General features: G+C 43.7%; 1 protein-coding gene across 6 annotated transcripts in view; it reads right to left on the reverse strand.

Annotated features, from left to right (window-relative positions):
* Positions 1–14,762, reverse strand: part of CNTN4 (contactin 4) — a 770,042-nt gene that overhangs the window by 21,764 nt on the left and 733,516 nt on the right. For all 6 annotated transcript variants that reach the window (XM_029601492.1, XM_029601493.1, XM_029601494.1 and 3 more), the window contains 3 exons: positions 9,007–9,122; positions 8,689–8,875; positions 5,873–5,985 (listed from right to left, as the gene is read on the reverse strand). In XM_029601492.1, the coding sequence (XP_029457352.1) occupies positions 5,873–5,985; positions 8,689–8,875; positions 9,007–9,122 (416 nt within the window). The remainder of the gene's footprint in view (positions 1–5,872; positions 5,986–8,688; positions 8,876–9,006; positions 9,123–14,762) is intronic.

Genomic DNA, 14,762 nt, shown 5'->3' on the forward strand with positions numbered 1-14,762 from the left:
AGGATCCAAGGGCATGTGTCAAGGTGAACGGATCCTACTCTGAACCCTTTGCGATAGAGAGAGGCACCAGACAGGGGTGCCCTTTGTCCCCGCTACTATTTGCGTTGTTTCTGGAGCCATTGGCAATTAAAATTCGGGATTTGAAGTCAATTTCTGGTGTAGAGGTGGGAGGAGTGGATTACAAGATATCTTTATTTGCGGACGATGTTTTGTTCACCCTGACCCGCCCGACTGAATCCTTAGCTCAGGTAGTAGCGTTGTTAGCCAATTTTAGTTCTGTCTCCGGCTTTAAATTAAATTTAGAGAAATCGGAGATCCTAAACGTCTCCTTGCTGGCTGACCAGGCCCAAAAAATCCGTTCTCAATTTCCTTTCAAATGGGCGCCGCACCGCATAAAGTACTTAGGGATCTTCATCAGTAACAAATTGGAGGATCTTTTTCAGTTAAATTACACTCCTCTTGCTTCCAAAATTTTCCTTGATTTGGATTGTTGGACAAGGCATCAATTGTCCTGGGTGGGACGGATTGCAGCTATAAAAATGACTGTCTTGCCCAAGTTTCTATATCTTTTTCAGACGCTTCCTGTACCTATATCATCTTCTATACTTAAATGTTGGCAGAAAAAGATTTTTGCGTTTATCTGGAAACGGCGACCACCGAGGGTGGCACGGTCGACCTTGTATAGACATAAATTGAAGGGGGGTTTGGGGGTGCCTAATTTAGCATTTTATTATGCAGCCGCTCAACTACGGGCTATAGTGGATTGGAATAGAAAATGCGAGAGGAAGCGTTGGGTGGATATAGAACAGGCATTATTGGACCCCATGCCGCTGTGGGCCACTACTTGGCAACCAAAGGAAACCTGGTTGCCAGGAGGTGTAGTGTCCCCATCTCTGGCCACTACCCATCAGATCTGGTGTACATGGCACAAAAAGTTAATTGGGAGTAGACAGTATTTCTTGAGCTCCTCTCTGTTCTACAACAAGTTGTTTACCCCTGGCTGGAGCTCCCGCGGTTATGCCCATTGGAAGGAACGAGAGATTCAAACATTTGGTAAACTATGGGAAGCGGGTGGCATTCTCCCTTTTGCGATATTTCAGGAGAGATTCCAATTGGAGGTGGAAGATGCATTCCAATACTCACAAGTTAGTCATTTTCTTCGTTCCAGGGTCATATCCACAGATCTCTCATTAGGTAAGAGTCAATTTGAAAATTGGTGTGAGAGGGCGGACAAGGCGACCAAAATGATATCGCAAATATACGATTTTCTTAACACGGATATTCACTCACGTCCTGCCTTTGTGTCCGCCTGGGAGCGAGACCTAGGGAAATCACTTGACCAGGATCAGTGGGATACCATTTTCCTAAATACAAAACGTAGTTCTATTTCAGCATCTCTACAGGAAAATGGGTACAAGGTGTTATTAAGGTGGTATTGTACCCCCTATAAACTATGGAAAGCTAAATTGCGCGGTTCGGCGCATTGCTGGAAGGAGTGCGGAGCTGTTGGCACTTTCTTCCACATGTGGTGGAGCTGTGCCAAGGTGCAGCCCTTTTGGGAGTTGGTGAATACGGTTCTGCAGCACATATTAAGAGGCGTTTTGTGCTCACCCCTGAACAGGCGCTGCTTAGTGTCCCTGTGTCCAGTAATATCACTGAATGGAGACTCATACATCAGATCTTAATAGCAGCGAGGTGTGTATTGGCCGCAAATTGGAAAAATAGCACTATACCTGATTTATCCCTGTTGGTCCGGAAATTGGATGGGGTGATGGAAATGTATAAATTGACTGCCCAAAAACATAGAAACCAGCCTAAACATTTCGCTATATGGCAGCCGTATAAGACATGGAGGGCGGCCTCAGTCCAATAACATTTGTACGATTTGACAGCTGTTATTGTAGTGCTGGAACATGCTATATAAACAGGAATTATTATAACTATGCCAGAGTTCACTGTATAGGATAACCGCTGGTTGACGGTAGCCTACGGGCACATACAGCGTTTAGTCTCATGTATTAGGATATGTAATGCCTTTGACGTCTGCACAATTGTAAGCTGTTTTATGTACCCAGACACTCATATTTCTTGGGGAAAGTTAAAAACCATTACTATTGTATAATCAGTTGGTGTTTTACTTTTTGTTTTGAATGGTCAATAAAATATTATTGAGAAAAAAAAAGTCAAACAGGCTCTTTCAGGTGCTGAACTGACACTGTTCTATGCTATCTGCTGCATTTATCAGCCTCCAGTTCAAAATCAAACTTGGTAAGGATACATCTGTCTGCAATTTCTGCATACCAGAGTTTGATAGATGGCAAACCAATCTCACAGTACCCATTAGTGCAGAAATTCATATAAGGTTTATGCAACCTAAAACTTCCCTTGAAACAGCCGGTGCCACAGTGGGATTTAAAAGTAGTTTTGACATAATTGATTCATTCCTTATGTGAATCATTGTCGTTGTATGACATGAGATATGTCATTTGGAAAGTGCTATTTCTAATAGCGATTACTTCAGCACGGAGAGCGAGTGAGCTGCAAACCTTGGTTGACTTTTCATCATTTCAACGGACATTCAAAGATAAAGTGGTATTAAGAACACATACAAAGTTCCTGTCAAAAATAGTATCACAATTCCATATAAATCAACACCTTACCTTGCCAATACTCTATTTAAAACTATACTTAAGCCCAGAAAATCAGGCTCTTTATAGATTTATATTTATTATGTTTAACAAAAACTCTGAATATAAAAACACAACGGGAAGATCTAACAATAATCTAACAATAGATAACAAATCAAAATAACAAGCACAAAGGTACACATTTTCCATTTCTTGGTAATGCAATAAATGGAGGAAGAGAATAAGAAATCAAGGAGACCTAAAGAAATATCATAACAGAAAGAGCCATAGAGTGAAATATCCTGCAAATTATACATCCCAACACTGAACCTACCTGGGAGTCGGGGACAAATGTTAACAATCTTGTAGAATCCAAAACTGACTTCAGTTGTGCAGGGGCAGAAAACCATGACAATCATTATTATATGTAATCACGCATTTTCTGGGGTATCTTAAAAGAAAAGAAGTACCCAAAGCAATAAGCTCTTGCCTAAAGGCAAGAAATCCTTTCCTCCTCTCCTTGAGTTATTTTAGACAAATTAGACTAAATCCTTATAACTTGAGCCAGAAAACAACAATTCATATTGCTAATACATAATCACAAAAGAAACTAGCAAAGTTCATCACTCAATAATCTCGGCACCTGAATTTTCCCCAAAATTCATCAAATTAGGTAAGTCCATAGAAGGTTGAGCAGTTCGATTCTGTTAAAAATTAGATCAAACTACAGTAGGCAGGGAATACACCCTATTTAGGGGAAGAATAGCATCAGCCTATATGTCTATAACTTCCACAAAATATTTCTTTAAAATCATATGTGGCGTTTCACCCATAACTTTAGGAAAGTCCAACATATGAAGATTCAGATGCCTTGATTGATTTTCCAAGAATTTTATTCTCCAAGGAAGAATGCTCCACTCTTGTACATGGCAGCATGGTAATTTAACCAAGGGGCTAATTTTCAAAATGATTTACATGTGTAAATGTATCTGCTATCGTAGCAATTTTCAAAAGCCATTTACCCACATAAAGTGCACTTCCACATGAATATCCTATGGACAAGTCAATGGCATATATTGTAGCAATTTTCAAAAGCCCACTTACATGGGTAAAGTGCATTAACACATGTAAAAACCATTTTTAAGTGTGTAAATGCTTTTGAAAATCAGGCCCTGCATGAATATTTTTAATCTCACTCTCCAAAGACTGAATCTTATTGTTATGTTTCAACGATGAACCTTCATGTTTCAAAATTAATGGCCTATGGGGAAGGTCCCGTAGGTCCTCACAGACAGCTGGCAGAGCTATACAAGGAAGAGATGGGTCAGGAGCTTCACCTATACCAACCCCTTTCCGCTTGGGTTGATACCTCGGGTTCTGGGGGCCAACAGGTCTCAGGCAAGAGTCTCTACAATAGTGGCCTAGCTGAAGGTCCAGGGCCAGGCTAGAATCAGAGGTGGATGGACAAACTAGAAGGGTCAATATCAAGGTAAGGGTCAGTGGCAGGTAAGAGTGGTCAGTATGAAGGCAAGGGTCAAGGTCAGGCAGCCAACAAGAGTGGTCAAAATCTAGGCTAGAGTCAAATCCAAAACTCAGTCTAAGGGCAGGCTAGAAGACAAGGAGGAGGACTGACATAGCAGGGCAGGCAGGGAGGCAAGGCTGGATAAGATGAGGCGAGCTGGACTGGAGAGAAGAGTTACCTGGGCTGGAGAGACAAGGCAGGCTGGGCTGGAGGGATGAGGCAGTCAGGGCTGGAGAGACGAGGCAGGCACAGGATCAGGAAAGCAGGAATCAGGAAGCAGCAACACACACCACACACAATGCAGGCGACCTGTTGCTGAGGCAAGGAAAGAGCATCCTGGGGACCCTTAAGTAGGACAGTGGCTGGTGAAGTAATCTAAGGATGCCGTGACCTTTTCCCACCTCGAGCCTGTAAATGGAGTCAAGTTAGGTGCATTCACACCTATGGAAGAGCGGTCCCACGGCATCCTGCCATACAAGTGAGCTCCGACAAGGACCCATTGCGGAGAGGAGACCCAACTGTCTGCAGTATCGGGGTTGAGTGCAATGGCCTGCAGGGACATCCCCAGGCGAGCAAATGTAACATTCGAGTCTAAATGTCAAACAATCTATCCTGGAAGAACAGTCATTTAAAGACATCCCGAAGCCAGTAATAAGCTCCCAAAGAGATTCCAGAGCTACCACCACCAGCTTTGTTGGCATTGGAAAAGACTCATTAAGAAGAACACACTGTCCCAACTGCAGCAACCTCAAAGAAAAAGATTCCAAGGCACCCTCTGGAATAATCTAGTGAAGAAGAAAGGGACTGTTGAATAGAAATTGCTCTTTCAGGGTCTTCTACCGCTAGCAAGGAAAGAAGCTGTTCAGATGCCAAAACCTCTCCGGTCCCTTTCCTTGTAGTCACATCAGTGACATCATCTACTAGCGCCAAGGTAAACCTGCATAAGGAGTTACATCTCTTTCCTGGCAAAGGTTGATAATTAAGGGGCTTAAAGAAGCCTCTCTTGGTGATTTGTATGCTCCTTTGCCAGAAATCACAGTGGGGAATATTTGTGAATGTTTTATTGTAACCCTCCCCGAACTTGGGAGGGCATGGGTAACAAATTCTTTCAAACAAACAAACAAACAAATAGCTCCTGTGCTGCAAAAGACCGGTATATGAAAGGTATAATGTTCGGATGAAAAAACACGCACCTTCCCCTTGCGTTTAGAGGGCGTAACGAAAGGAGAATCAAAATAAGAAACCGTGAACAGTAAAGCAGCACTGTATGTCCTCATTCACTGCCATCTTGCTCCTCCTCCCGGAAGATTACGCTCTACAAATGTTGGATTGCAGAAGAGCAATATTGTTCTCCTTAGAAAGAACAAGGCCATTTTGGAAGACTAAATGAATAAGGACAACCAGTGCAGAAGGAGACTCTTTCAAAGTGGTTGACACAGTGCATTTCTCACTGTTATAAAATCAAGTATCTAGACGTTCCATAGTCTATAAATGTCATCAAATATGAACTGTAAGCAACTTTGCGATCACTTCCTGTTTGGTGGGATTGTGAGAGAGAATGATGTGTCACTTCTTATTTGGTGGGCACATGAGATAGAGAATGATGCGTCACTTTCTGATTGGTGAATGTGTGAGATACAGAATGATGTGGCACTTCCTGTTTGGTGAGCATTTCAGATACAGAGAGAATGATGTGCAACTTCCTGCTCAGGATAGTACTTACTTTGTAACCCTTCACCTCTGACTCATTCTCCAGTGCTTTAACCTGATCCCAATTCAAGATAATTTTAGAGTCAGACGAATTCCAGGTAATGTTTCCAGGAGGCTGACTTGGGGCTACAAGCAAAAGGTAGACACAGATCTTTTGTTTAATTTTACATGATTTGCTACAACAAAACATTCCATTCCTAAAATGGTTACCATGCATACACAGTCAAATCATTGAGGATGACATCACTTACAGTAGTAATGAGAGAGCCTGAGCTTATATGGGTCACTGGGGACAGGGCTTTCATGGAGACTGCTCTCACACCTGTAACCCATGGCCGTAACCAGAGATATTGTACTCAGTCTTAACCAAGGAAGACTGTGCTCATATCTGTAACCAGAGAGACTGCAGTCATGCCTGACTGGGGAAGACTGTGCTCATAACAGTAAACAGTATGGATGTGCAGGGGAAAAAATGTGTTTTCGTTTTGTTTTGGGAGGTTTTTCCCCATAAATGTTGGTTCGTAGATTGCTCAATTCATTTCATTCATGTGAAAAAAATGAATCAAACAATAACCCGGCAAAAAAACAAAAGCTAGGCCTGCCTCCCTCCTTCCTGGAAAAATGCCGAGGCCAGGATCTCCCCTGGCCCCCACTTACTTGGTCCCAACACCTGTGTTTTGGCCTAGGCCAGGGCCTGGACCCAGGCCAGACGCTACAAACCCAATCTGGAGGCTGGGTCCTGACACCAAGACCTTAGCCAGGACCCAGGCCCGACACTGCTACCTGCACAGGAGGCTGGGTCCCGACGCCTGGGCCTTGGCCCAGGGTCAGGCTCAGGCCTTGGAGCCCAGGTGTAGGAGCATTGGATCCTCTTTTTTATTCAGCGCTTCATAGCCAACTGAAGGCGTTCGCTGCTGTTGTGCCAGAGTTAACTCTGGTGCACTCACCCCAGAGGAAAAATAGCATCAAAATGGCATTATCCTCTGGGGTGAGTGCGCCGGAGTTAATTAACTCCAGCACGACCACAACGGAAGCCATTATTTGGCTGTCAAGTGCCAAAGAAAGAAGAGGATCAAAGAAGAGGAGCTCCCAGGCCTGGGCCTGACCCTGGGCCAAGGCCCAGTTGTCGGCCTGGGTCCGGTCCTAGGCCCGAGTTGGGACCTGGGCTTCAGATTAGGTCACGGCATCGAACCTGGGTCTGGGCTGAGGCCCTGTTATCATGACCTGGCATCTGTGTCGGTTCGCAGCATCAGATCTGGGCTTGGGATCCGGCCTACGCTGAGGCCCAGGTGTCAGGATCCAGCCTCCGGATCGGGTCACGGCGTCAGGCCTGAGGCCCCAGTGTCGAGACCCAGCCTCTGGGTTGGGTTGTAGCATTGGACCTGGGCTCAGGCTCTGGTCTAGGCCAAGGCCCATGGGCAAGGTCGCAGCATCAGGCGTGGGTCCCGGCCAAGGTCCCAGCATTGGGACCCGGCCTTTGTTGGATCACATAAGTTTTTTTTTTTTTTTTTAATTTTCGGGGGTCTTGACTGAGGCTCTGTTGTTGGTCTGTGCCTCCCCGAATGAAGTGAATTAGCCTTATTCGTCGTGTTTTGCATTTTTGTTTTAAATTAATGCACATCCGTAGTAACCAGAGATACTGCTCTCATGCCTGCAACTCATGGCAATAACCAGAGAGACTGCACTCATGCCTATAACCTCTGTACCTTCTCTGTACCTTCTCCTCTGCGATGGAGAAGGTACAGAGAAGGGCTACCAAAATGATAAGGGGAATGGAACAGCTCCCCTGTGAGGAAAGACTAAAGAGGTTAGGACTTTTCAGCTTGGAGAAGAGACGGCTGAGGGGGGATATGATAGAGGTGTTTAAAATCATGAGAGGTCTAGAACAGGTAGATGTGAATCGGTTATTTACTCTTTCGGACAATAGAAGGACTAGGGGGCACTCCATGAAGTTAGCATGGGGCACATTTAAAACTAATCGGAGAAAGTTCTTTTTCACTCAACACACAATTAAACTCTGGAATTTGTTGCCAGAGGATGTGGTTAGTGCAGTTAGTATAGCTGTGTTTAAAAAAGGATTGGCTAAGTTCTTGGAGGAGAAGTCCATTACCTGCTATTAATGGAGTTGACTTAGAAAATAGCCACTGCTATTACTAGCAATGGTAACATGGAATAGACTTAGTTTTTGGGTACTTGCCAGGTTCTTATGGCCTGGATTGGCCACTGTTGGAAACAGGATGCTGGACTTGATGGACCCTTGGTCTGACCAGTATGGCATGTTCTTATGTAGTAACCAGACAGACTGAACTCATGCCTAACAGAGAAGACTGTGCTGATATCTGGAACCGCCCTTTTCCTTATATTAAGGAATCTATTCACAATGTACATTGTTGTCTTCTTGTTATGACCTCTTGTTGATTTCTTGTTGTTTAATCTATTTTCCCTACTGCTCTAGGTTAACCCCCTGCCCAGTTCGCCTCCCCTGTTGAAATGTACTTCTAAATCTTTTGTTAATATGTGAACCGGTATGATGTCCCCACTAATACCGGTATATAAAAGTTTCTAAATAAATAAATAAATAACCCATGGCAATAACTGGAGAGACTGCTTTCATGCCTGGAATCAGAGAGACTGCACGCTCGGCAGTCTCCAACAGCCAGGCAGATTGCACTCATGTCTGTACTCGGGGAGACTGCACTTACACCTGTAACTGATGAGCGTGCATCTACCCCAGTAAAAAGGGGAGATGATACAGCTCTAACAGAGTGACATTCACATTGGTAACCAAACAGATCGCATTCACAACAAAAATCTTGTATATGCACTTACGTGGTTTCTTAGTGGTGATATTGGCGGTAGCACTGGAGGGCCCACTCCCAGCCGTGTTGAAAGCTCTGACATTCAGGTGATACAACATGTTTCCATATAAGTTAGTGATTTTGGTGGACGTTTGGTTCCCCATTGTTCTTAATTTTTTGGCCCTGTCTTCTTTATCATCATGTCTCCAGTATCGGATCTAAGAAACACAACACTTGTTCACGACAATAAGTTATGGCTTTATGATGAAAATATTCTATCTGTGCACAGGGGACATGATGTACTGTGTCAGGTCCTAGCTCAGCTGCAGTGAAAAAAGTCCAGTCCTACCTCGTAGCCTTGTATCCGTCCTTTGCCGAATATCTCTGGAGCAGAAACCCAGGACACCTGAATTTCAGATGCAGTCAGGCTTCTCGCCATCACATTGGAAGGGGCCCGACTAGGCTCTACAGATAGGAAAGCAACAGATGGGAAGAACCATTAGACTTGGGAATGGCTACAAACATCTTATTTTCAGTGAGTGTGGTATATACAAGGCAGGCTCAAGCATTAGGCAGACTAGGCAGTTGCCTAGGGTGCCAGCTTCTTGGCGGGTGGGGGTGATTAAGAACAGCAGCAATGACTGCACAACAATAACCACACAAACTCACAGAACCATCAGTGCTGAATCACTTTGTCTTCACATCTTTCTTGTGCACAAATAACAGACACACCAAGTACCTTTTTTCACCATGGCTTTATTTATTTGGATGTGTTAGGTTTTTATAATTCTTTTTTAATTGTTTGACAAACTTTGTTTCTCACAGGACCAAAACATTCAGTTTTGTTTCCTCAACCTTGCTGCCCAAAAGCCTTAAAAAAAAGCTATTAAATGTTTCCTAAAACTTGTAAGACAGACTTCAGCTCTCAATTGTTCCGAGATTGAATTCCAGAGCAAGGGACCTGCTATTGAAAAAACAAGATAGGCCACTCTCAGAGGGAACATCCAAAAGATTTTTCCCCACAGAGTTTGCAAGAGCCTATAAATTTTCAGCAGAATGCTAAAACATTCATTTGCATCATGACTCAAGGCCTTATGGATTAAGGTCAAGATTATGAATTTACCGTGCTACTGAATGGGTAGCCAATGAAGCGAGGCTACAGCCGGAGTTAGTTTAGCTCCTGTTAGGACCCTTGCAGCTGCATTCTGGATTAATTGTAAAGTTCTAATTGTCATGAATGGCAAAACTAGGTAGACTGAATTTGCATAATTCAGAGAGGTAAGAACTAAAGTCAACGAATGACAAAACGGGTTTTAGGTTTCTCAGAAGCCACAGTTTGAAAAATGCCCCCATGACCACACTTTTAACTTGTACATGCAAGGACAATGGTGTATTGAAGATAATGCCTAGGTTGTGAACCTGTTGAGAGGCTGGTACTATATAGTCTTCAAACTGAAAAGTGTTGGGTAAGTTATTTGAAATAAATCTACCAAGAATTAATATCTGATTTTTTTCAATGTTTAAAACCAGTTTATTAGCAGTAAACAATGGGCAATGTTTGCGAAAGCATTAGTAAAAGTGGTTGAAAGTGGTACAGGGACAAAAAATTGGATATCGTCAGCATACAAATTATAACCTATGTTAGGATTGGCCAAAACCTTGCAGAGAGGAGAGATAAATATTAGAAAGCATAGCCAAGCGTGCCAAACCCTGTAGAAGTTCAAAGTGGGAAAAAGGAAGAAGCAAAGTGGGAAAAAGGAAGAAGCAGCACCAACAACTTCTTGTGAGCAGTCTGTCAAAATACGAAATGAATCACCTTAGAACAGTAGCTGAAATTCAAACTGCTTAGATGGGAGAGCAAAATCACATGGTTAAGAATGTCGAATGCAGAAGAGATGTCCAGGACCACTATAATATACTCAGTTCCGGCATCAAACATTTAAGCTTGAAAGCAGCAAGGTTTCAGTACTATGGAAAGGACAGAATCCTAATTGAAACTGGTCCAAGATACGGTGTGCAGTCAGAAAATACTGGAGCTGTTTTAACATCACCTTTTCAAAAAGCTTTGCTTAAAGGGGGAGAGAGGAAATAGTACGACAATTCCTTGGTTCTGTAGGATAAGGAAAAGGTTTCTTTAAAATAGGTCAAATAGATGCTTGCATCAAGGAAGTAGGCAAAACATCAGTAGACAAAGAAGTATTGATCAAACTTGAGAGGATAACACCTACATCTGATTGAAGGGCTTTCACAACTGTTGGACATGCTTTGGATGGACAACGGGTGTTATTCATTGAAGAACTAAGTTAACAAACCTTGGAAGGCACAGGAGAGAAATGTTCCCAACCTTCTAAATCAGGATCAATGGGTGACACATCTAGAGCTACATCACAGGGAAATTTAGCACAAATGTTCACCATTTTCTGATGAAAAAAGTTGCCAAAGGTATCACTGCTGAGAGGGGGCCTATTAAGGTGATTAGGGATACCTCTCTTGTCAAATATTTAACAGTCATAAATAACTCATAAGGATGATTAATTGATGAGTGAATACGAGAAGAATAAAATTCTCTTAATTTTCTCAACATGCAGCCTATAATTGTCAAGGCAGGCTAGATATGCTACCTTATCATCAGGGACTTGAGATGTGCCAATGCCTCTCAGCATAGCGCATCAAGCTCTTATAAGATTTAACAACTAATGTAAACCAAGATATTGTATGCAACTGGGGTTTCAACTTAGATTTTACAGGAGAAATAATATCTAAGGCAAATCTTGCCATAAATTTACAATGGATTAATGTTAGAATTAGGTTCAACGGCTAACCTGGGAAATCAGTAGGAGTGGACTCAATATCTACATGGCCTCTTAACATACATGCAGTTGGTCCTAGAACCAGAATCACGTGCAGCTGACACAGCTAGTCTTGATTGGTAGAGCATGAATTCCCTTTGCTAAAACCATGTTGGCCCTTTCTCATTAAGCCAGAACTATCCATATCCTCAATAATTCTGTTCTTAACTACAGTTTCTACCATAATATCAGGCTTATTGGTCTATAGTTTCCAGATCACTCCTTTTTTTTTTTTTAACTCTTTATTTACAGACACCTTGAAATACACACAGTAGAAACATGGGTAGTGTCATCCACAAAACTAAAATGATAGTGAGTAGATACATAATATCAGCAGATAGCATTAATGACATCAAAAAACAATCATTGTCCCAACTTTCTCCAGTGTCAAGGCCATAAGTAATCTTTTCTCCTGGAGTCCTTTTTAAAAATTGGTGTTACATTGGCTACTCTCCAGTTTTCAGGTACAATGGCAGATTCCAGTGATGCAGGCATGCCACTGAATATACTCAGCTATTCTGAAGTTATCCGGATAAGTCTAACTTTATGACAGGTCTACAAGATGAACAGACTTAGCCAGATAACTTATTCAGCTAACTCAGCTCCTCCTAGTTATACCTCTAGAATACCCCTAATTATCTGGCCAAATTTTAGCTGAATAATAAGTTATCAAGCTAAAATGTAGCCAGTTAATTTCCCAAATATTAATTTATCCAGATAACTTCTGGTTTATCCAGCTAAATATTTCTTAATTTGACCCTCAATATTCTCTATTCGTTTGATTGCATTCTGATCATTACTGCCAATTGTCCCCCCCTCCAGGTACTCATTGCACCAGGTCCTGCAATCCACGGAGAACTAAGTCTAAGGTAGGTCCTCTCTCATTGATTCTAGGACTAGCTTCTCCATGAAACAGTCATTTATGGCATCTAAAAATTGTACCACCCTTGCATGCCCTGATGAGATGTTCACCCAATCAATAATGGGGTAATTGAAATCCTCACTATTGATGTGCTGCCAAGATTATTAGACTATCTAATCTCTGTTAGCATTTCACAGTATGTGTCATCATCCCAATCAGGTGGATGATAGCATACTCCTGCTGTTATACTCTTCCCTGTCTCTCATGAATTTGTATCCATAGAGATTCCAGAATGTAGTTTGTTTCCTGTTGAACTTTTATCCCAGTTGACCTCATGCCATCCTTAATATATAGCATCACCCTACCCCTAAATATGTTCTGCCCTGTCATTTTGATACATCTTGTACTCTGGTATCACAGTGTCTCATTATTCATCCTCTTTACACTAGTTCTCTGAGATGCCTATTATGTCTATATCTTCATTTAGTACCATACAGTCTAACTCCTCCAAGGTTATGTGCTAACATATTGTCTTGTATCCAATAATCTACTGGATGTATTCTTTAAGTGTGATTAAGGAGAGTAGGAGTAGCCCAGTGGTTACAGCAGCAGAGTGAGGTCCGGGGAAGCCAGAATTCAAATCCTGCTTTTCCCCTTGCTACAGACACAACTTACATTGTAAGCCCTCTGGGAACAAGAAAACAGCTACAGTGCCTGAATTGTAACTTGCCTTGGTTTGGAAAAGGCAGGTAAGTAAATCTAAAATTCAAATCCAAAGATGGCTTTCATATTTGGGCCACAGGGAAAAGCAGTTTTATATCTTCTGGACTCTTATATACTATACTGGACTCTGAAAGACAGTGGAGCTAAAGATAAATATTAACCATAACTGGGGGGGAGCGTGACGTCACGCTACGAGATGGCTGCCTGATTCCTGAGCTCCCACCGACTCCCCACTAAATCTGCCGCCATCCGCGTTCTACCTGACCATTCTGACCCATTTTAGATACGAGCGGGCGTAGCTCACTGGTGCGATGACTAGCAAGAAAAAAATTGCGGATCTCCAACGATTTTCCTACCAGAGGGAAGGCACTAAGGAGGTGAGCGATTCTCCGATGGATACAGCCGGAGACCAAGATGGCGGCGCCCTGAGTGCCGAACTCTCCGAGTCCGCTACCAGTATGCCGGCCGTCCCGGACGACTCTCTTTCTGATCACCCGTCCCGGGCTGAGTTTCGAGAATGGTTCGCCGGGATTCGGGCCGACATTAAGGCATATCGCCAGGAGCTTTTGAATCGCGTGGAGGAGGTGAAGGAAGACCTCACGGCCCTGGGACACCGCGTCGGCGATATCGACGTGCGAGTGGAGGGGCAGGCCGTACAAATTGCTGATAACAAAACCACCTGTGTCTCCTTGCGGGCCGAGAACGCTCAGCTGACCGCGAAATTAGCTGATTTAGAGAACAGAGCGCGCCGGAGCAATCTCCGCTTTCGGGGCTTCCGGGAGGCCCCCGGACCTGAGGACTGCCACGCGCTGGTTCGTGACTTTTGCATCTCTATGCTTCGGGAGGCCAACACTTTGGAGGAATTCGAACCCCCCGATGTCCAATTCGATCGGGCACACAGGGCCCTGCGTGCTCCTCAACCTAATCGCCCACGCGACATCATAGTGTGTTTCACCTCCTTCAAAGTTAAGGAGCAGATCGCGGCGGTGGCCCAGGAAAAAAATGAGTGGGTGTGGAACGATCAAACCATTGCCATCTTTCCCGATTTATCTCAAGCTACGTTACAAAGCAGGCACGCTTTTAAAGAACTGACCTCATTCCTCCGCACTAAGGCTGTGCGGTACCGGTGGCTACACCCTTTTGGCCTTTCATTTTCCCACGAGGGGGTTGCCCATAACTACGTGACACCAGAGGAGGCCTTGCCGAGTCTCGCTGCTATGGGCTATGTAGGCCTACAGCCACCCCGAAAGACCGTTGGCCCTCTCACTGCCCGAGTACCCTTACCAGCGTGGCAGCGAGTGGGGAAGAGAAGCAGCCGACTCCGGAGGCAACCGGGGGGCCCCACTTCTGACCAGGGTCCGACCTGATTTCTTTATTTGCTCTGGTTAGAAGGTCTCATTACCTATATACGCCCTGAAGGTTATGATCCTGATGTATTTGGGTCAGAATGTATTTAAGTTTGTGTACTCTATGTACAGCGGATGAAAGGTTGCCTTTTGCTATCTGTTTATTTTGTTGGGGGGGGGAGGGGGAGGGCGCCATTTCTTGCTTCCGTGATATTACCTACTTCCCCTATTTGGAGCGGGAGATAGCCTGCTAGGAGGATATGGCAGGCGTTCTCTTAGGGGACTCTTGTAATGTATGGGTCCTTATGGGGATCATGCCTATTTA

Source organism: Rhinatrema bivittatum, chromosome 4 (assembly GCF_901001135.1).
Source record: "Rhinatrema bivittatum chromosome 4, aRhiBiv1.1, whole genome shotgun sequence".
Classification (NCBI taxonomy): Eukaryota; Metazoa; Chordata; class Amphibia; order Gymnophiona; family Rhinatrematidae; genus Rhinatrema; species Rhinatrema bivittatum.